General features: G+C 46.9%; 2 protein-coding genes across 4 annotated transcripts in view; one reads left to right on the top strand and one right to left on the bottom strand.

Moving 5' to 3' along the window:
• LOC147019796 (uncharacterized) overlaps positions 1-22,692 on the top strand; it is a 78,931-nt gene that overhangs the window by 45,396 nt on the left and 10,843 nt on the right. For 2 of the 3 annotated variants that reach the window (XM_085894529.1, XM_085894528.1), the window contains 4 exons: positions 8,166-8,282; positions 11,036-11,197; positions 12,579-12,701; positions 12,906-13,032. In XM_085894529.1, the coding sequence (XP_085750655.1) occupies positions 8,166-8,282; positions 11,036-11,197; positions 12,579-12,701; positions 12,906-13,032 (529 nt within the window). The remainder of the gene's footprint in view (positions 1-8,165; positions 8,283-11,035; positions 11,198-12,578; positions 12,702-12,905; positions 13,033-22,692) is intronic. The other variant, XM_085894530.1, reaches the window with a different exon arrangement.
• LOC147019798 (uncharacterized) lies at positions 19,388-22,303 on the bottom strand. The gene is made up of 3 exons (XM_085896626.1): positions 22,231-22,303; positions 20,273-22,080; positions 19,388-19,939 (listed from the first exon to the last, which is right to left on the bottom strand). Exons 1-3 carry the CDS (start codon positions 22,301-22,303, stop codon positions 19,388-19,390), a joined length of 2,433 nt encoding a protein of 810 aa, XP_085752752.1.

Here is a 22,692-nt window from a genome sequence, read left to right on the forward strand (position 1 = left end):
TCCATAGCATCTGCCAGATCAGGTCGATATTTTTCGGAGGTTTCACGAGGTGCTCTACAGGGAATCAAAGCGAATCTGGTCAAAAACAGACGTTTTAAGAATAAGTTGTAACGTTTGTGTGAACCCCGAACCGATGTACCATGTGACACGTGCACAGACGAACAGGCAACGTGGCAGATTTTCTGCAATGTTTATTTCATGGGCAATTGAACTTTGCGATGTCTCCAGGGTTGTTCTGCATGAAGCTGCAACTCTTTTGTGGATAAAGTCATTATGTGAACGAATTCATTATATTTTAGTAACTGCTGCGTGCGCAGTGAAGACCGGCTTTAACGTTAAAGGGATCCTTTATGTATGCAGGGATAGCCTCGCCAACCGTTCCTTATCAATCATTTAATTGGAGTGCTTGCTTGGGTGCTTAAGCCACTTGATGAGCACCCATTGTCCATCGCGGTACCGCACTACCTCATTCTGAGCGAATCGTTCACTCACTGCGAACGCTTTTTCCACGCCACGTCATTCAGAGTGAGTGGTTCGTGCTCCATCACCCTGAGCGAGTGGTTCACGCTCCATTACCTTGAGCGAATGGTTCGTGCTCCGTCACCAAAGCGAGTGATTCATGCTCCGTCACCCTGAGTGAGTGGTTTGTCCGTCACTCTGAGCGAGCGATTTGTGCTCCGTCACTCTGAATGAGTGGTTCGTGCTCCATCACCCTGAGCGAGTGGTTCGTGCTCCGTCACCCTGAGCAAATGGTTCATGCTCCGTCACCCTGATCAAGTGGTTCGTGCTCCGTCACCCTGAACGTGTGGTTTGTGCTCAGTCACCCTGAGAAAGTGGTTCGTGCTCCGTCACCCTGAACGTGTGGATCGTGCTCCGTCACCCTGAACGTGTGGTTTGTGCTCCGTCGCCCTGAGCAAGTGGTTCATGCTCCCTCACCCTGAGAAAGTGGTTCGTGCTCCGTCACCCTGAACGTGTGGATCGTGCTCCGTCACCCTGAACGTGTGGTTCGTGCTCCGTCGCCCTGAGCAAGTGGTTCATGCTCTGCCGCTCTGAGTGAGTGGTTCGTGATCCGTCACCTTGAGTGAGTGGTTTGTGCTCCTTCACTTTGAGCGAATGGTTCATGTTCCGTCACCCTGAGTAAATTGTTGTGAAATAACACCCAATTTCCGAGCAATTTGCCATATTAACGTGTTTTCTAAATTTCCGAGCCAAATTTTTTTTCCACCCATCACATGCATAAAGATTAATGTTTGTGAACCTTTCCCTGAATATCTACTTAAATGCAATGTTGTTTTTCGGTGAAAGCTACTCAAGGTTTTTGGGTTGTATACAGTATGAACTGTAGTTGGTAATCACACGGACTCCAACCTGCCGATTCCTGAAAAATTGCCGATATCGACCAAGTGCAGGGCCGGATTTAGACATGTGGTGACCCTGGGCAGCCTTCAGTAGTGGAGGCCCACCCTACCTTACATGTGGGATGCCCTCTCGTCCCATGAGACGTGCAAAGTCCCATACTCCCATAGAAGTCAACTGACTTCTCTACAAAATAGAGAATGAGATAAGATGAATATCTTATATCTGTTCCACTAACTACCAACTACCATTCAGGCACTCACAAATACATTTTCCTTACAATTTTTTTTTCATGAAATATGTGGAGGCCCCTGGGCAACTGCCCAGCTTGCCCATGCCAAAATCCGGCCCTGACCAAGTGTGTGTGTGTGTGTGTGTGTGTGTGTGTGTGTGTGTGTGTGTGTGTGTGTGTGTGTGTGTGTGTGTGTGTGTGTGCGTGCGCACGTGCGCATGACATTCTTTCTGCTAACTCCCCGACCTCCATCTCTCTCTCTCTCTCTCTCTCTCTCTCTCTCTCTCTCTCTCTCTCTCTCTCTCTCTCTCTCTCTCTCTCTCCCTTTCTTTCTCTCTCTCTCTCTCGCGTTCTCTCTCTCTCTCTCTCTCTCTCTCTCTCTCTCTCTCTCTCTCTCTCTCTCTCTCGCAATCTCTCTCTCTCGCAATCTCTCTCTCTCTCGCAATCTCTCTCTCTCGCAATCTCTCTCTCTCGCAATCTCTCTCTCTCGCAATCTCTCTCTCTCGCAATCTCTCTCTCTCGCAATCTCTCTCTCTCGCAATCTCTCTCTCTCGCAATCTCTCTCTCTCGCAATCTCTCTCTCTCGCAATCTCTCTCTCTCGCAATCTCTCTCTCTCGCAATCTCTCTCTCTCGCAATCTCTCTCTCTCGCAATCTCTCTCTCTCGCAATCTCTCTCTCTCGCAATCTCTCTCTCTCTCTCGCAATCTCTCTCTCGCAATCTCTCTCTCGCAATCTCTCTCTCGCAATCTCTCTCTCTTTGTCCCATCCTTGCTCTACTCCCTCCCAATACAGTGCAGCATCCTCCTCCCACACCTCTTACTGTCCCCTCCCTTCTCTGTCTGTCTCTGTGACTGTCTCTGGAAATATTTGGGCGTTGGTTATGTCTAGACGGTGTTTGTCTCTGGACGTGTCTGGGCAGGGTTTGTCTCCGGATGTATCCAGGCGGTGTTTATGTCTGGATGGGAGTTTGTCGCCGGACGTGTCTGAGTGGTGTTTGTCTCCGGTTAGTTTTGCTCCGGATGTGTGCGGACGGGAGTTTGTCTCTGGACATGTCTTGGCAGTGTTTGTCTCCGAACTTGGCCAGATGGGAGTTTGTCTATGAATTTGTCCAGGTGGTGAATGTCTTTGGACACTCTTGGGTGGTGTTTGTATACAGACATGTCCTGGTGGTGTTCGTCTCCGGACGCGTCCGGGCGATATTTGTCTCCGGTTGAGAGTTTGTCTGGACGGGAGTTTGTCTTCAGGTGTGTCCGAGCAGTGTTTGTGTCTGGACGGCTTGGCTCTGGATGCGTCCGGCGGGTTTTGTCTCCAGATGTGTCCGGGCGGTGTTTGTCTTCGGGCTATGTTCATAGTATGACCGATAGAAAATGGATATCAAACATTATTTTGTTTCCATCTTCACTGTTATTCTATGCAGAATCATTTTGATGAGACGGTGTGAATCGTAATTAACGCTCCACCGCACGTCTGCCTTCCCTTCCTCTCACCTCACACTGTCTTCCCTTCCCCCACACCTCCTCGATCCCCACCCCTCCACCTCTTCACTCTTCCCCCCTCTATTTCTCCCTCCCCCTTTCGTATACCCGTCAGCGAAGTGATGGGTGATATTTGCTAATATATTAATAAGATACACAATTTGGTGTCTGTCTGTCTATTCACGATACATTTGGTCATTACTTATCTCAATTAAATTATCTTGTCTTAATTACTTCATCCTTAACTAAATTTGCCAGAGGGAGGAGAGGAAGGTCGCTCGACTGAGGTTGAAGTGACTTCATCCCCCTTCCCCCCCCCCCCAAATGGGTTTTCTGCCTCGGACAGACTCCATGTTCAGGTGTATGAATAGCTTTAATCATGGCATTTAATGTGGCACACATTCCGGAAGTTAAAATTATTATAACCACGAACTATTCATTCAATTCCATCCAAAGTAAGATTATCTTTTAAACATTCACGACCAAACTAGAGGAGGTTTGGAGGAAACATGACGTGTTTAAGGCATTCAATGTTTATCGCCTTCCCCGTCCATCAGAACCGTCTCTATTTGCGAGGCCTCTCGGTAAGTGGCAATGATCTTTAGCTAATAAAGGTGCTGAAATGAGTCCTTACACATGAATGATGAATCCCATTGTCTGTCTGACTTTTCTGGCCATGATCACATTATATGTGGACTGTATATGGATTGTTTATAACCTTATTGATTGGGCATCATATGTGATTTCTCCCGGTCGTGGTTTCAAGTGTGACATGGGATATTTCCACCGGCACCCTTACGGCCCAATTGTGACCTTTATTTGATGCATACCCCAAATCCTAAGGGTCGTTAGCATTGTTTAATACTCGCCTGAGGGAAATTTGGAGAAAATGGGCCATACTTACACATGGGCTGTATTGGCTAACGGTCGCTGGTCTATACACCTATCGGAAGTAAAAATGATTATAACCAGTTATCCAGTTCCATCAAGTCATGTCTGACTTCTGGTGATACTCATGATCAGATTTCTCAAAACATCCCTATCCTGCACTGCTCTCTGAAACTCGAGCACTGACAGCTTGGTTACAGCCTTTACTCCATCCATCAGGCATATACAAGTCTGCCTCGTCCTCATGTTCCCTCAACCATACACAGCACGGTTGACTTCTCTGGACTTTCGTTTTCTGCATACATAATGTGTCCAAAGTATGACCAGTTTCTGTTTCAGCATCAGCACTTCTAATGTACACGGTGGTCTAATTTCTTCAACCACTGAATTGTTCGTTCTTCTTGTAATCCACGGAATTAAAATTCATTTCCAATACTACCTTTAAAAACTGTCAATATCCTTCCTTCCTTTTTCACTCTCCAAGACTCGCATCCATACATTGCAACTGGAAACATCAGATCATCACCAGACTCCTCTTGGCTTGTTTTGTCACATCTTTGTTTTTCCAGATCTTGGTCAATCCTGAGATCATGGCTCTTCTCCCCAATGCTAATCGTCTATTAATTCCTCCTTTACATTCTACATTCACTTGGATCTTCGAACCCAGGAAGATGGAACATTCCACATGATTGTCTCCCAATCTGAAAACGTCGATCTTCTCAGTGAACAAGATTTTAGGGGTTTTTTTTTTAGGTTTAAATATAGACCAGCCTTTTCATTCTCCTTCTTCACTGTTTGCAGCAGTTTCATCAAGTCCTATTGTCCAAATATTAACACGGAGGCTGGCAGGATGGCCGAGAGCTATGCGCACTCTCCTCCAAGCTGTTTAGCCTGGGTGCGAATCCCGACCCAGCTATAAACTGTCATCCCAGTGTTTCATAGGTAGGTTGATTCATCAATGTGTGTATCGTTTCTCAATGAGTGTTAAACTGGCATCCCATCTGCCAGCATTAGTTGTTGGACTTTAAATATCCCACAGTGTCCTTTATGAAGAGTAGACGAGCTATCGGCGGCATCCTGAACAAACTACAAATTCCTTCCCTAACCAGTTAACCGAAGTCGAACGTCGGGTCTGGCCAGGAGGTTCATGTAACTTGGGCCAAGCTTCCCCCAGCCAACCCCACAATAATGTGGGAATAGCTGTCGCTGTTAAAGAAGAACGAGAAGATTAACAAACCGCTGTCTGTGTGGTGCGCATGCACACACATACATGTGTCCCCCCTGCTGGTCATTCTCATAGGGAGCGGGTGTTTCTAGTATGTACAGAGACATGACAGATGTAAATAGACACGATTATTTTTCAAGAATTTATTTAATGAACATTTGAAGTACATTTGATCCATTTTAATATATACACTAGTATTTCGTAAACTTGCCATTTGCAGATTTCAATGCTTTTACTCTTTCAGATATAGAACTAATGAGTTCCGAAATTTTCTCTTGTGGGATTTCTGCCTCGGCTTCACGCAAAAGGTTTAGCAATTCTACCCATGATGTTGGTTTCCTGGACATTTTCCGCACAGCTCGATCCAATGTGACCCAGAGGTATTCAATGGGATTCTTGTCTGGAGACTGACTTGGCCATGGAAGTTGCTTGATCCCATTTCTGTCCTGCCATTCTTTGGTGTATTTTGCAGTGCGGCATGGAGCTCCATCTTCCCTGAACCGAGTGTTGTTTTTGTCCATCTGACCAGTGGAGAAGACAGAAAGACATCCATCCTGAAGGATAGAAATGTGTGTAATAGAGTTGATGTTGCCAACACACTCCACAAGCTCTAACCGACCAGCGCTCCAGATTGCTCTCCCCACACCATCACTGAAAAACCACCGTGTTGGACAGTTGGCTGCAATTGGTTCAAAGAGAACTCTTAACAGGGAAGTCTCCAGACCCATATGTATCCACTGTCAGAAAATTGAGCAAATTGGGACTCATCTGAAAAAATTACAGTTTGCCAAAACTCCAAGTGTCTGTTGGCCATCTCTTAAGCCCACTTCTTTCTCCTTTGAATGTTGGCTGGTCCAAGAAGAGGTTTTCTCCTTGCTGCTCTCCCGTCGTAGCCCAGTTGATGAAAGTACCGCACGGCAGTTCTTTAGCTAACTTGGACCTCCTCTGCAACATCTGCTGCCTTGCAATGGGGAGTTTTCTCAATGGACCGCTTGACAGCTCAAAGACTCCTTTCTGAAGGCCCAGATCGACCAGAATGGGAAGCTGTGGATTCCTTGCCTTCGCTGGTGAATTGCACAATCACCCGATTGACCGTAGAAAGCGGAATGTCAAGGTTCGGAGATATCTGATGCTGGCTGACTCCACCTTCCGATTACCCAACAATTCGTCCTCTTTGAAAATCGGAAAGGTCGTATTCTCCGTGGGTTTGAGGCATCATTACTTGTCATACAAGATCCAGGAACTCGTTTCTGCAAATAAATAGTCGAATGTTAGTATAAATCACTGAGTAAAACTGCGTTATACAGATTAAATGAATAAACTTAACGTGTCTATTTACTTCTGTCGTGTGTGTGTGTGTGTGTGTGTGTGTGTGTGTGTGTGTGTGTGTGTGTGTGTGTGTGTGTGTGTGTGTGTGTGTGTGTGTGTGTGTGTGTGTGTGTGTGTGTGTGTAGAGATAGAGATAGAGAGACACCCACCTTAAATCTATTTGGCCGAATCTTTAATAATGCTTTGGCATTGTGGTTAAAATCGTGAAGACAAAGATAAAATATGTACATTTCACAGAAGTCTGGGGGTGGGGGAGGCAGGTTGAAACCCCTTCCATCATGGTGCTTACATGGGCGGAGAGGTCAGGGTCAAAATTTAATTTGTGCACAGCATGTATAGATTGTGTCATACTACTTTATTCCTGCAACAATGTGCTATTGTGAATGAATCTATCGGAACATCCATATCGAATCACAAAACGAGTTGCTTTGAACAAGTTTTAATTCTAGGCTTTGGTAGAATTTCCCAAAGGTCGCCAACTCATCTTTGAAATGTCATATTTATTTGGTTCATGGCCCAACAGAAAACTGTCATCATGGTGCTTTTGAGGGCACGTTGTGATTGTGTCCGCCATCCTTCGAAGGTGACGTTAAAACTGGCTGTTCTGTCTGTTTATGTTTGTTACTTACAACAGATGTTTCAAGTATATTGGTCAGGCAATTTTGTTATCCTGTCTGTCTGTCCGTTTGTCTGTTTATCGCCGACAGGTCACAATTCTAAACCGATCAATCATGAAACTTTACCAAGTTGTTGAGGTAGTCTCGACTGAGAAGCCTATTGATTTTGAGGTTGAAGGTCAAATTTCTAAAATCGTCATTTTTCATCCGATTGACTTGAAATTTGAACAGCATTTGCAAATTGGCGTCACTGAAATTGGAAACCACCTATTTTTGAGGTCAAAAGGTCAAAGGTCAACTCAAGGTCAAACTTCTAAAATCATCAATTTTTATCTGGAAAATCGTCAATTTTTATCTGATTGACTTGGAAATGGAACAGAAATTTCATGTTGCATCACTGAATTGGGAAACCAATTATTTTTGAGAGCAAAAGGTCAAATTTCTAAAATCAAATTTCAACTGAAAAATCGTCAATTTACATCCTATTAACCTGAAAATTAAGCAGCAATTGCACAGTGCATGAAAACTATTTTTGAGATCAAAATGTCAAAGGTCAACTCAAGGTGAAACTTCTAAAAACATCAATTTCAATTTGAAAAATAATCAATTTTCATCCGATTGAGTTGAGCTTTGATTAAGGTTGTCAATTTTAATATTAATGAAATGGACAATTTGATGTATCCATGGCAACCATTGAAGAGGGATGGGGGGGGTGTATTTTGCAAGTGTCATGCTCTGCACGACATCTTTTTCTTGTGTTTGTATGTTAATGACATCACTATGCCTTTTATTATAGTAGGCCATTGAGTGCCGAAACAAAATAGTCTACCCTGAGGTCTATCCGACAGGATTACTACAAAAGTGACATTCCTGCACTCCCAGAAATTATGCAGGCCAGCAATCCATTTGCTTCACACTCCTCGGGGATGAAATGAGTTTTGTTTGCTGAGCACATAAATGGAGCATGTGCTCACCAAAAATCGTGTATGAGAAGTTGAGAACTCTATTGAATGTCAGCAATATGTTCATCTTGACCCAACAGATGTGGATGAATGCCAACTCCGACCATGCCAGCAGGTCTGCGTAAACACTCCGGGTTCTTTTCAATGCCAGTGTCATCGTGGTTTCACTCTGACCGCAGATGGACGTGGCTGTGAAGGTAAGCAATTAGAAAGAAGGCACAATGCGAAAAGCTATTTTAAAAGTTGCCATTCGTGCCCCATATCTGAGTGATATCAAATTTGTGCTTTGTTCCTGTAGCATCTCCACTCATCAGCCTGGCACACGTGCTGGATCAGCATGCATTAGTTTATGATTGTTTGGGAAATCCAGGAAATCACTGGTGGAGCGTCAACATATTTACTTTGCACATCACTGTGCACACTTTCTCTTCAACAGATTTGATGATGGCTGCCATGTTGGTTAAATAGTCAGATGTAACTTGTGGTTGCCATAGGCAATTGAGTTGCCATAAGCAGTAACACCATACTTGTTAACCTTACAAAATCCAAGCTTTCTGTTTTCACCTCCTCCCTCCTTTCTACTCCCTTATTCCTCTTTTGACTCATTTGTGTTTAACTCTTCTTTTTTGACTTTGTGTTTGACTCTTCTGTTTTTTCAATGCCCTTTCTGAGTCTTCAATCCATTCGGATCCGGATTAAATTTGGTGGGCAGGTTGGGTGTGTGACAAGGACGAACTGATTAGATTTTGGTGAAGATCCGAATCCGGATCCGACCACTATAATTTTTTTTTAAGTGATTCTTCACCATTGAGAGATAGGGCCACAAATGAAACGTAGCATGATCCTGTATTTCAAAAATGTATTGGGCCCGATATGTTCTCGTGGATCAGGCATTACATGGCGGAGGTATGCGCTCTACTGAGTGCCATTCCAGTTACCTTTTCTTCCTGCATTAACCCTTCCTCACCCACCACTCTTACTTGCTGGTTACTATCTTTCTTTCACTCTTCTCCTCTTTTCTGATTCAGTCATTCCATCGCTTGTGTATGTCTATTGGCCCACCAACCCATTGTAAGTTTGTTGTCTATTGGCATCAACGCAAAATATTGGTTCATGGAAGAGCAAGGTGAAGGACTGAAGGTGGGTAGATATTGAACATGCATTAATGAACCGATACATTGAACAAAAAGAGTATTAATGTGTTAATAATTGTAACAATCATTTGAAGTCATCTATAAATTCTTGGAGTACAAGAATGTTGGGGTGTATTGGCTTTTGGTGGCTCATCACTGGCATCCCATGGGGGGCAGGGGGAGGGGGCAGGGAGATTTCTCCTTAAAATGTTCTGACTGTGGAAAGAAAAGAATTCTTTCCCTGAATTTTGTTTTCCATGGTACAGTACTTCCAGTGAAGTTATACAGGCGCTCGGTGTAAGAGGTAACAGTGTAAAAATACTATTTCCGAGGTAGTTGTAACCTTTTGGACCTGTCTTTTTAAATTTCATGCAAAGGCACATGGGATTGAAGTGGAAACATGACTGTGCTGGTATTACCTTCAATGTGATTGATGAGATGATATTTTGGATGGAAATGAAATATATATATATATATATATATATATATATATATATATATATATATATATATATATATATATATATATATATATATATATATATATATATATATATATATTGCGGCATAATTGCAATAAATACTTTGGAAACTTTTTGCTTTCTTATTGTTTGGAAAAATTTGTTTTACGCTGTCATATAATTTATGAAATGCCTCCTGAGGAATTAATGTTGCCTCTTTAAAAACCCAGATGGAAGAAGAGTATGCCGTTGCTTTTGTGCCTTTGTTCGTCGATAGTAACGGCGGATGGAAGTGTTATTGTAATCCACCGACACAGGGCAAAAAGAGTGGCTTTGTGGTTGAGTCGGTAAAGCCTTGTTGCATCGTCCTCACTGTTGTTGCTTCAATTCCTATGGCTGCTCAGAGTGAGGGGTTTCTGTCATATCAGTTCCCTGTGACAGAGTGGTGACCTGTCCAAGTTTGGTGCTTAGACCTCAGTCACGTTTGACACGGTGGCCGTAGGGTCTACAAAATCTATTGCCACTAGCAATTATAGGGCGGCCGCAGTATTTCCACGGTCACACAATGTAGCAGTCACGTATGTTTTTATTTTTCGGGGAGCCACACGGGGTATTTATAAATTGTGGAGACCGAAAACGTGGGGGTGCCGTACGGTCTTTGATTTGATGTCGCACGGTGACCTTAGGGCGTTTCTGTGGCGGCCATAGAATTTTCAAGGCAGACGCAAGGTGCCCGCAAGGCGACCCCAGGGGGACCGCAGGGGGACCGGCCCTAAGGCGAACGTGCGGCCAGATGGACGGTAACGAGTGGGTTCTTTTTTTTTTCTTTTTTTTTTACCAGTTCTTTTTTTTCGGCTTGTCGAATTGCTACAGCGAACGTAGAAATGAAAAAGTTATAACTCCGCACTATATTTCCACGGCGACCTCTACGGCCTGTAAAAAATAGCCATACAGTGTAGGGCCACCCTGAGGTCACCGCAGAAACTCTGCGGCCGCCGCACATTTCTGTCAATTCAGGGGGGGGGGGCTACGGCCACCGTGTCCTAGCCGTAGAGCAAATGTGACTTCGGCCTTAGCAACAGAAAAGCTCCAGACTTGCCATGAGCACTCCGATGATCCCAAGAGGTTTGAATTGGTGTGAAAGATCCTTTGGAACCTCCATTATTTGACTGTCCGAGATAAAGTAGAGAACAATATAAGGTATCATTAGAAACTTTTTAACAGGAGGTACTTTTAACATGATACCTGATGAAACACGAGGTAGCAACTGAAACAAATAATAACCAAGTACAGTTGATAATCTTAGTAAAAGTGTCAGTCTACTTATAGTGATTGTAATATTACCTCTGTCACCAGACACCACAGCTGATGTGGGTACTCCTGAAATCCATGACTGTGCGAACGGTGCTGCCTGTGAAGGGGCGAGGCGCTGTGGGGAACGCTGTTCACATCGACGTGGTCAGTCCTGCCACTGCCAACCTGGTTATGGGGCCTCTGCAGATGGTCACCCCTGCAATGGTATACAACATTGTGAAGGCCAATGGCATCGTGCTGACTGAATGAAAGTACAATACAAGGACTTGCATTTAATTGTTGTAAAAAAAACAAAAATTATTCCTTTCTTCTTTTTATTTTTTTAACAAATTTAGTGTGAATCAAGATACTTTTGCAAAACATTGTTGAGAGCAAGGTATTGCCACTTGAACTAAATGCTGAAACTTGAGGATTCAGACTTGGACGATTAGGATTCAGGAGTGGAAGCTCATGAACAGCTTGATTAGGCCACAAAGGCAATTCCAGGTTTCTCGCCTTGAGTGTGCTGTTTGGAGAGTTTATTAACAGAGACCGCTTGGGCCAATTGTATTCAATCGTAAAGATGGCAGTAGGTCAATCGATGAAACAAATGCTTCCTCTGCGGTAGAGGGCGTTGGGAGTCTTTATCGATACATAGACACTGGAACATTACTGATCACAAAAATTGCAACAATTACGGAGACGAAAGTGCAAAAGCACAACCAACTGGAGGTTTTTCTTCATTCTGGAGTTGGTTGTGCTCATAGCTCAAAGTCCAAAGTTTCAACCACAGAGTGGCTTTATTCAGGGATTGACCCAGGTTACGCGTGCTCGCATCTTGAGTTTACTTCCAGGAGAGGCAGAGCAATACGAGCCTGCAGTAGACTCCAAGACTCGGGCAGCTCCTCTCATCATCACCTTTGCAGTTTGGGCTGGATGGATTCAGAAGGTGGGAACTCCAAAGCCAAAACTGCAAAGCTAATAATGAGATTGGTTGCCCAGGTCTCATGGTGTTTTTCAGAGCTGTGGTGCTCAGTCCTTTGAGGATGTTGTTGTGGTGGCGGTGGTAGTGTAGGAGGCACGTACTGTACCCTTGACAAGGCATCAGGGCACTCGCGAAGCATGATTGTTTCTGTGGCTAAAAAGTAAATCTGGAAATGTCGTCAGTCCATCGCAGGGAGCGATATTTCCCTCTGACCCGCCATGCTGATCGAACAGTCACCAGTGCGGGTAATCCAACAAGGCATTACTCATTCCACCACCGAGCTGCTCCTGTATAAAGACGTTCAAGATTTGAATGCACAGGGTCTGTATTAGTTCATGTGCCTGAAATGTTAAACTTTCTCAGCCTTTGTCATATTTGGTTGTGCTTTCGCGTTTTCTGATGTGCACTTCTCACAATATTTGTGATTACCGACTCTCCCAGCGAGCGAGAAACTGCTCTTTGATTACTGCATCCGTTATTTTTGGTAATTCGTTGGAAACTCACTAACTTCTGTTTTAATCGATTTTACTAGTTTTGTACTCGCTTAAGTTCCATGAATTAAACTTGCTCATCACACACGCTCAAGAAGCGGTTTAAGTAACTGTACCCCGTGTCCTGCAGATGTTGATGAGTGTCAGGCACACGTCTCCCCATGTCGTTATAACTGCCACAATACACCGGGCTCTTTCTACTGTTCCTGTCCTCATGGCTTCGCCCTTCACCGAAATGCTCGTGACTGTGTGGGTAGGCTCTCTCTTCTCTTTTGAATACCCACCTGCAAACGCATAGAGGCAGTTATTAGATGTAGGTTGCAATTTTTTGCCTAGTGACTATGCACTGGAAAGTAGCAGTTTGAGACAGCCCAGGTAACCTCCTTTGCTCATATTTTATTGTCATGATCCTGGAATGTGAAGTACAAAGATAAAAACGCAAAGCTCTCACACGCAGACATCAACGAGTGTGACTCTGGATCACATGACTGTGGGCCTTCAAGCGATTGTATGAACATGCCTGGAGGATACCGTTGTATCGAGAAGATGCGCTGCCAAAGTCCCTACTCCCGTGTTTCTCATGAGTAAGTTTCACAACCGTCGCGGTACCTTGTAATCTACAGGGCTTTGAAGGAAGTATGATTTTGGGAGAATTCCTTGCAATGTCAATGGTGCTATACATAAAGATTATAAGTGTTTTTTTATCGATTTGATGAGCACTGGATCGTTAACGAGTAAGATGAAGTGTGTGGATGGCGTGTTTCTGGCAGGATAGGATAGAGGTATGTGCACTCGCCTCTGAGCTGTTTAGCCTGCATTTTAATCCTGATGCAGCTACAAACTGTCAACCTGGTGTTTCACATGCAGGGTGAGCCACCAATGTGTGCACCATCCATCGGATGGATGTTAAACAGGGCATCCCATCTGCAAGCATTAGCTAGTAGATGTTAGAGGTCTCACGGTGTCGTTCGTGAAGAGTAGGTGAGTTGTTGCCGGAACCCTGTATCCTGGAACGGCTTCCGTCGACCGAGCAGATCTAAGTGACAATGAGCGACATCCAGTCATTCCACCCCAACAGCATCACATTACAACCCTCATTGTACGTCATTATCATAATTAGGTTAATCATCAAGGTACACACTTCACGAGTGGCACTATTCGCCCTGGGTGGATATTGGATTGTTGGTGGCAAGCGTCTCATTGATGGAATACGGAACAAGTGTCACGTGTCATAAACTCCGAGGGAAATGGTGTACAACAGCAAATGGCTGATCTTCCTCCTCAACGACTTCTACCTTCTGCTACCTATACTCACATTGGCCTTGATGCTTTTGGACTGTGGAAGGTTCTCAGCCATTGTACCATGGGTGGCGTCTCCTGGAAAATACTTCATGGACAACAAAACAAAGTTGAGTGGAAGTTCAACCACCCCCACCCCATGCATCGCATATAGATGGAGTGGGGGAACGAATGATTGGCGTCTGTCTTGGAATCCTAAAGGCGATTCTCTTGGAGATAAAAGTTTCTCTGCCCCATGAACTCCTTCCTACCTTCCCGGTGGAGGTATGCATTATTGTCAACGCTCATCCATTTGCACAGGTGTCTACAAATCCAGACATGCTAGAAATATTGATATCAGTGCCACCACTGACCATGAAGACAACGGCTCTTCGTGCACCACCAGGCAATTTTGGTTGTCCTTCAGACATCTTCCGCAATCATTGGCGATGTGTGCAGCATTTGGCGAATAACTTCTGGTCACGATTGCGCAAAGAATATCTTCTGACCCTGCAGCCCTGTTTCTGGTGCTGACGTTTCTGAAGACCATGGTTCACCCCTTTACCTTCATGCCATTGAATGCCTGTTGCGCCAGTGTATTTTTCATTTTCTGTCATTTCAATATATCCCTATAAAAGGAAAAAATCTCTCAATATGTATATATATATATATATATATATATATATATATAATGTTACGAAAATGGCCCTTTTTGGACTACTCAATATAGGATTAGCTTAAATCCCCCATTTAGCTAGGTTGTGTGGTAAAATGGGCGTTACATGTGTGTCGGGAGTGGTAAAAGGCTGTATTATTGTTTGTGCGGTGGTGGTGGAACAAGGGCTCCCTCTTCTTCCTCCCCTCTCCGGACGATAGGCCCAGCCCAGTCGGCTGAAAGGGTGTAGCTAAAAAGAGGAAGTGACGGGAAGGGGAGGAGTTTGTCGGCTTCATAAAGGGGGAGGAGCCAGTGGCTCGGAGCGAGCGAACGAAGACCTCGTAAAAAGGTTAAGTTTGGCAGAAGTAAAAAGCTGCAGTCTGTTGAGAGGGCGCTCGTGTGTCGAAGGAGCGAACAAAAGAGAAACGAAGGCTTCATAAAAAGAGTGCTGTGTGTGAAGAACAGTCGCTCTCGAGGCGCGCTCGGAGCGCTTCGAAGCAAGCAAACGAAGGCTTCGTAAAATGGTTCGGTGTGTGGAAACAGTCGCTCTCGAGGCGCGCTCGTGGCTTCGAAGCGAGCGAACGAAGGAGGCACAGTGTTGGATCTGTCTGGAGAGACTCTGAACCTGCCTGCACGTCGAGGATTCTGCCATGAGAGAGAAGGCAGCCGGCTTTGAGAGGCGAGCGTGGAAAAGGAAAGAAAAGGTGATTCGACAGAGAGAGAGAAACTGAGAGGACGGAGTTGGGAAGTTGGGCTTCGAGGCGGGAAGGCAGGAGAGGAGACGACGGAGCCTCTGACGGTCCCTGCTCACACCAACGGCACGACACGTTTGCCGATCCACTTGCTGGAGACCGGCACCTCGATTTGGGCCTTATCTGGAGAACAGGCCAGGCCTGAATTTGTATGCTGGACCTTGAGAGAAATAAGCTGAGGCCCATCGTCGACCTTACGCGGGGTCAGAGCGCGCGGAGACCGCGTGTGGTGTGGAAAGGAAAGAGTGCGGCGCCGCCATCTTGCCACGCGGCGCGTTCGAGCTGGGGCTCGAATCCGTGGACATCCACCTGTTGCGAGCGACATTCGTGCTTTTGACACTGTCCTCTCGTCCATGAGACATCACCAAGTACTCTGTCTTGCATGCATGCTGTCTGTCTTTGTCTGGACGTGTTGTATAAGGCATATCTCGGTTGGGACCCCCTCAAAACCTGTAGTCCGTGGTTCCCCAGTTAAGAACGGGTTGAGGATTGTTAATAAAAACATTGTCATGAATTTTGCTTGTGTTGTGCTCCTCAATGTTCCCAAATAAATCTGGTTGATTCGGATGAAGTTAGGGTTGATTCGTCGAGGAACGATCCGTTCGATTGGCATGTAAAACCAAAATGGTTACAGACTGGCAGAAAACGCTCAGCATCTGACACAATCAGTCTGTAACCGGGGTTCTATTTCCCCAACTGGCAAGGTACAAGGATTATGTTGGTTTCACAATTGAAGATGTGTGACCCGAGGCCTGTGCCGATCCGGCCGGTGTTATAAACCTTGGAGACGGCCGGAGTGGGTTGAGAATCCCTCCGTCGCTAAATCCTTAACAATATATATATATATATATATATATATATATATATATATATATATATATATATATATATATATATATATATATATATATATATCTATATATATACACACACACACACACACACACACACACACACACACACACACACACACACACTTTGTGGGCAAAGGTATGCGGACACTCCTAATTAGTGGATTCGGCTATTTCAGCCACATCCATTGCTGACAGGTGTATAAAATCAAGCACACAGACATTCAATGTCCATAAACAAATATTGGCAGTAGAATGGGCCGTACTGAAGAGCTCAGTGACTTTCAACATGGCACCGTCATAGGATGCCACCTTTCCAACAAGTCAATTCGTCAAATTTCTGTCCTGCTGGAGCTGCCCCGGTCAACTGCAAGTGCTGTTATTGTGAAGTGGAAACATATAGGAGCAGCAACAGCTCAGCCACAAAGTGGTAGGCCACACGAGCTCACAGAATGGGACCACCGAGTGCATGGCATGGAGAAATCGTCTATCGTCGGTTGCAACACTCACAGCTGAGTTCCAAACTGACTTTGGAAGCAATGTCAGCACAAGCACTGTTCGTCGAGACGTTCAGGAAATGGGTTTCCATGGCTGAGCAGCCGCAAACAAGCCTAAGATCACCATGTGCAATGCCAAGCATCGGCTGGAGTGGTGTAAAGCTCTCACCGCCATTGGACTCTGGACTAGTGGAAACGCGTTCTCTGGAGTGATGAAACACGCATCACCATCTGGCAGTCCGACGGACGACTCTGGGTTTAGCGGATGCCAGGAGAACGCTACTTGCCCGAATGCATAGTGCCAACTCTAAAGTTTGGTGGAGGAGGAATAATGCTTGGGGCTGTTTTTCATGGTTTGGGCTAGGCCCCTTAGTTCCAGTGAAGGGAAATCTTAACGCTCCAGCATACAATGACATTGCTAATATCCGAGCTTCAAGCAGTCCACGTGTGGACAAAGAGAACAACAAAACACACCACTGTGTTTCAAATCGGCCTCTCGGTGTAGGCATGATATTTTGTTGGCTCGATCTCAAAAATGGCTGGTAACAGAATTGAATACACATCACAACAACCTGCTAGAACTCTTGGCAACAATAGAGTTCCAGAAACAGGTTGAACAACTCACCGCTCCGCTCAACGATATCCGGGAATAACGATCACACTCTTCTGGATTTAACTCATTCCGTTAGACGGAGCTATTCCGTTCGAGAGTCTTAAAAATCACTTGAAATCGCATTAAAAACATGCGATTCGGAGCGCTCAATATATGTTTCCACTCGCGATCTTAGAGCCACGTCTGTTGCCAACAATGGCGCCCCGGCTCTCTCGCGGCCCACCCACCACGTGCCGACCTGCCAACCAATCCCTGGGAGCCTGAAAAAGGTCACGTGACGTTGTGGGTGGGACACTAAATTTGGTGAGAACCTGGTTTTTCTCACAGTCCTCCCCACTGAAAGTAAAACCCGTCGGATAGACGGCGTTTTGAAACCGGTTATTGTACTAGTTGCAAATCACAGGGCAATATGATGGCGGTGATCGTTAACATTCTTGTACAATAAACAATGTTCATCCACAACACAATATTAAACGCACTACACCACATTAATATCTACCCCACCTTATTACCCATCGCCCGCACCACAATTGAGAGACAAAGGGAACCAAACTTAAGTTGGGGAAAGCTCCTTTCACGTGTTTGACTGTGAGGTCGTATTCTGAGAGGAGAAGCGCCCAGCACAGAATACGCTGGTTGGAGGTTTTGGCTTGGCTGAGCGAACCGAGCGGGTGGTGGTCGCTGTAGATGGTGATGGGTCCATGGCCAATGTAGACAGTGAATACCTGGATTGCCGCCATGATAGCGAGGAGCTCCTTCTCCACGGTACTGTAGTTCCGCTCCCTGGGCAACAGCTTGCGAGAGTACTAGATGACGGGTTTCGCAACATCATCCTCATTTTGTGTGAGCACGGCTGAGATCCCGAGATTGGATGCATCGGTGAAAATTTGGAATGGCAAGGAGAAATCAGGGGCCCTCAGAGCTGGTCGGCTGGCAAGGCTTCCTTTCAGCGCATCGAACGCCGCATCACACTCTGAGGTCCACAGAAGAGATATGGATCCTTTCTTACTGCCACGGAGAAGGTTGATCAAGGGAGCAGTGATTTCTGAGAACCGCAGAATGAACCGCCGGTAGAAACCGGTAACTCCCAAGAATCGTCCGAGAGCCTTTTTGGTGGCGGGCAGCGGAAAATCCACTAGGGCCTCCACTTTGGCTTTGACCGGAGCCAATTGCCCACTGCCCACTTCATAACCGAGGTACTTCACTCGGCCCCGCCCACATGGCATTTGGCGGCGTTGAAAGTCACATTATGCTCCAATAGTCATGAAAAGATGGCCTGGAGGTGCTTAACGTGGCTTCCCATGTATGGGAGAACACCGCGATGTTGTCGATGTAGGCCACAGCAAATTCTTCGAGCCCAGCGAGAATCCGGTTAATGGCTCGCTGGAAGGTGGCCGGGCCGCCCCTGACTCCAAACGGAATAACTGTGAACTCAAAGTGGCCAAAAGACATGCAGAAGGCACTGACCTCACGCGCCCGATCGGTGAGCTGGATCTGCCAGGAGCCTTTCATGGCATCAAGGACAAAGATGAACCTCACGGTCCCTAGACGATCAACCAGGTCGTCAAGACGGGGTAGCGGGTATGAATCCCCTTTTGATACGCAGTTGAGGTGATGGCAATCGACGCAAGGCTGCCAAGTGGCGTCTGCCTTCTCGACTAAAATGAGTGGAGAGGCCCACTCGCTGTTGCTGGGTCGACAGACACCCAAATCCAACGTCTTGGAGACTACTTGTCTCATGACGTCAGTTTTCTCCGGGGACACACGGTAGAATAATTGGCGTATGGGCGGGTGGTCACTGGTGTCGATGTTGTGGAGAACACCTCTCATGGTTCCATTCCCGCCGGAGAACGACTAGGATAGCCCTGAAACAGCACCTGCATGTCCCTCTTCTGTGGTTGAGTCAAAGGCTCCAACTGTGGCAACTGATCTTTCGTGGGTCTTTGATCCACCCAATATTGGGTTGGGTCATAGGACACCTCGAGGGGAGTTGGAGTGATATACTCTGGGAGGCATCCTTACCTTGCCTCCGTCACCTAGGAGGTTGCTGCTGTTCTCCGCGGCACCTATTAGAGCGACCGTATGCGGTCGCCCCACCCACGGCTTCAACGCGTTGACATGGGTGATCTGTTTTTTTTATCTGCTTGTCTGGCATGTCCACCACGTAAGTATGGCTCCCAACTTTCTCACGGATGAGATAAGGCCCCTGATAAGAGGTTACCATGGGCCTTCCGGCATGTGGCAGATGGACCAAAACCGGATTGCCAGCTTTGAAACTCACCGCCTTCACCTTCTAGTCGTAACGGAGCTTTCGCTCTATGGCTTGATCCGTCAGGCTGATACCGGCCACTTTTAAGGCATCGTGTATCCTCGAGCAAGTCTCGTGGATGTGGTCCGGTATGGAACGTTCTGTGGACGGCAGGAATTCTACCCAACGTTCAAACAGGAGGTGCAAGGGCCTGCTGGGCTCTCTACCATACAGCAAGAAAAAGGGAGTATACCCGGTACTCCGATGCAGAGCACTCCGGTACGCGAACAAGAGCCAGGGGATCACCTGATCCCACTCACCACCAACTTGATCAGTAACCGCCTTGATCATCGTTTTGAAAGTCCCATTGAACCGCTCACAGGCGCCGTTGCATTCAGGACGGTACGGACTGGTGGTCAGGTGCTGAACACCTAGCTCGGACAGGAATCCTTCGAATACTTCCAACAAGAACACACTGCCTCGATCCGTAAGGAATTTAGTCGGAAGCCCATGCTTACTGAACATATCCTTGAGAGACTCTATGGCATGGGCGGAGTCAGCTTGCTCCAGGGAGTAAGCCTCTGCATACTTGGTAGCCTGACACATGACCGTGAGCAAATAGCATTTCCCGGAACTGGTTTTGGGCAACGGTCCGACAAAATCTGCGGCAACAAACTGGAAAGGCTAACTGATCATGGGGAGGGGCTTTAGGGGTGCCTTGGAAACCTTCACTCCCTTTCCGAGTCGTTGACAAATGGGACAGCTAGCGCAATAGCGCTTGATGTCTCGGGACATGGCGGGCCATATGAACTGATCCTTGACCTTGGCTAAGGTCTTGACCACTCCGACATGACCCAAGGAAATATTGTCATGGGCCAATTGCATGACTGACTGATGATGCCTCCCCGGTACGACAACTCGGTGTCGTACCTTCCACGTCTGGGTGGAGGACATGGTCTTGGGGGAATATTTATGCATCAGCACACCTGCACCATTCACATCATAGCCTGTTCGTCCAGGCTCAGAGTCTTCTCCCATTTCCCAGAGGGTGGCAAGGGTGGGATCGAAGTGCTGATCCTCCACTAGACTGGTTACCGCAGACAATGCGAGAGTGACCTCAGGCACAGAACTGGGGCTGCAAACCACCTTGGAGGACTGATCCTCCTCACCGGATTCGCCGACCGGCGAACAAGTAGCTGGGGTCCCCGTGTCACAGACGGGAACGGTACCTGAGGAGCCCGGCTCCTGAGGTTGGCCTGACTGGAGGTTCGGGTGGACTTCAGTCGAAGCAACTTCATCGTCGGAGGATGGAGTCGAGGCGCGAGGCTCCTCGGGCCAGAGTGAAGATATGTCTGACTCCGCCACTCTCTCCGCCTGTTTGCTCTGGAATCTAGTGACCATCCCACAGGTCAGAGTCAATAACTCCTCCCTGGCCATTGCATCATTGCCAATCAGCAAGGATACCCCCGGTACCAGGTAGTAGGGTACCACTGCACAGGTCATCGGACCCGTAAAAATGTCACTCCGGACCTCGATGAGAGCAAGGGGATACCGGCCAGGAACCTGGGTAATGCGCCGAAGGACGATATACTCGCCAGTATAATGCATCTGAGAGACCAGAACTAACCCCGCCCGGAGAACACACAGCGTCGCCCCAGTATCCCGAAGGTATTGGGCCTTAAACTTCACCACCGAATCAGGGCCACCCACTAAGGCTGTCCCTGAATAATCCTGATACAGAAGATGAATGGAATTAGCCTCGGTGGCAGTGACCTCTGTCACCGATGCCACCGTCATGCGCGAGGGCCCAGTTGATGACCTCCACTGACCTCTGTCCGATTTAACAGCCGGGTTGCCTCGATAGGCTGGACTAGCTGAGTTAGAGAAGCAGCGGTCTCCACCCTGCTCCACGCGTTTGCAGAAATTGCACCAGGGCCGTGCCCTGGCCTGCAGCTCGCGACCGCTACCAGTGGAGGGCATCGGGGACCCCTTCCCCTCGATCCAGCCATCGGGCAGATGGGGGGCGGTCTTGACCACAGAATCCTCCGTCTTACGACGCAGCTGCGTGGCTTGCAACATTTTGCACATCAAAACATGTTTATCAATAAGCTTGCCGCAGTCTGACAAGGAAACAGTGTCTCTATCGACAAGAAACAATGCTAAGTGCGGCGGAAGCTGTTGATCGATACAGTAACGCACTAGGAGTTCCGCAACCGCAGGAGGTAACTCAACGCTGCTCCCCTCGAACCATCTCTGCAGCTGTTCCAACAAGACCCGCGAATGTTCCTCATAGGTTTGACTGGACTGACGAGTCCAACTGAAAAAATTATGCCTATAAATACACGGAGACAACGCATAGGCGTTCAAAATCTCGGCCTTCAACTTCCGGTATTCGTTTACGTCCTCGGTTGCCATCCTCGCATATACCTCCTTCGCCTTTTCAGATAGATGGCTAACAATATGGCCGACCCACAAGCTCTCATCAATGCCACCGGAAGTCAACAACGTCTCCGCCATCTCCAGATACGTTTCTGGCTTCGTGTCTCCCGTCCAGTCCAGCAAACAAACATTAACAATTTCCGGGACTGGTGCAGCAGACACATCTGCCCGCTGTCGTTCAGTCAACTTTCGCCACTCATGCTCTCCGATGCGTTCAGCCTCTGCCGCTGCTCTTTCAGCTATCTCTGCGTCATTCTCCCTGAGTCGCTCAGCCTCTGCCGCTGCTCTTTCAGCTATCTCTGCGTCATGCTCCCTGAGTCGCTCAGCCTCTGCCGCTACTCTTTCAGCTATCTCTGCGTCATGCTCCCTGAGTCGCTCAGCCTCTGCCGCTGCTCTTTCAGCTATCTCTGCGCCATGCTCCCTGAGTCGCTCAGCCTCTGCCCTGTCACTCTCCCTCTCCCTGTCGAGTTGTTGAACCGGGGTCAGCCCGGACCAGAAGGTCGAATGCAGGCATTTAGTCATGATGGGATCGCTCCCTAACATATCGGGTTCAATGACCGGGTCAAGGCTGATTGCGTCGCTCACATCGACACCCACGTGACTGTCAACCTGATCAGGTTGATCTCACACTTCTCCAGCCGACATGGTTTGGCTACGAGTTATCATACGACAAGGGCACAAAACACTAAGTTTAAAAGGAGGCTGGGTCGAAATATTTCAGCAATATCTTTCACCACATGGGATGAGGCAATTCACACAGGGGAGGCAAACAATATTGGGGTGATACACGTAATCCGCACACAACACTCTGTTGGGGAAATATGACATGAAATACCCAATATCACCACCACACATCAAATTGCCAATGAGAAAATGCAACGTACAAATAAGTCACGTTTTTTTTTGTTTTG

The sequence above is a fragment of the Eptatretus burgeri genome, chromosome 9 (assembly GCF_056783735.1).
Source record: "Eptatretus burgeri isolate ZD-2024b chromosome 9, Ebu_testis_v1, whole genome shotgun sequence".
Taxonomy (NCBI): Eukaryota; Metazoa; Chordata; class Myxini; order Myxiniformes; family Myxinidae; genus Eptatretus; species Eptatretus burgeri.

Excerpts from the sequence above, each read along its gene's own strand:
- LOC147019798 (XM_085896626.1), bottom strand. The coding sequence starts at position 22,303 with ATGACTAAATGCCTGCATTCGACCTTCTGGTCCGGGCTGACCCCGGTT. Across the intron at positions 22,081-22,230 it reads ACTCGACAGGGAGAGGGAGA|AGATAGCTGAAAGAGCAGCG; the intron begins GTGACAGGGCAG and ends AGCATGACGCAG. Across the intron at positions 19,940-20,272 it reads CCTCCACCCAGACGTGGAAG|GCTACCAAGTATGCAGAGGC; the intron begins GTACGACACCGA and ends GTCATGTGTCAG.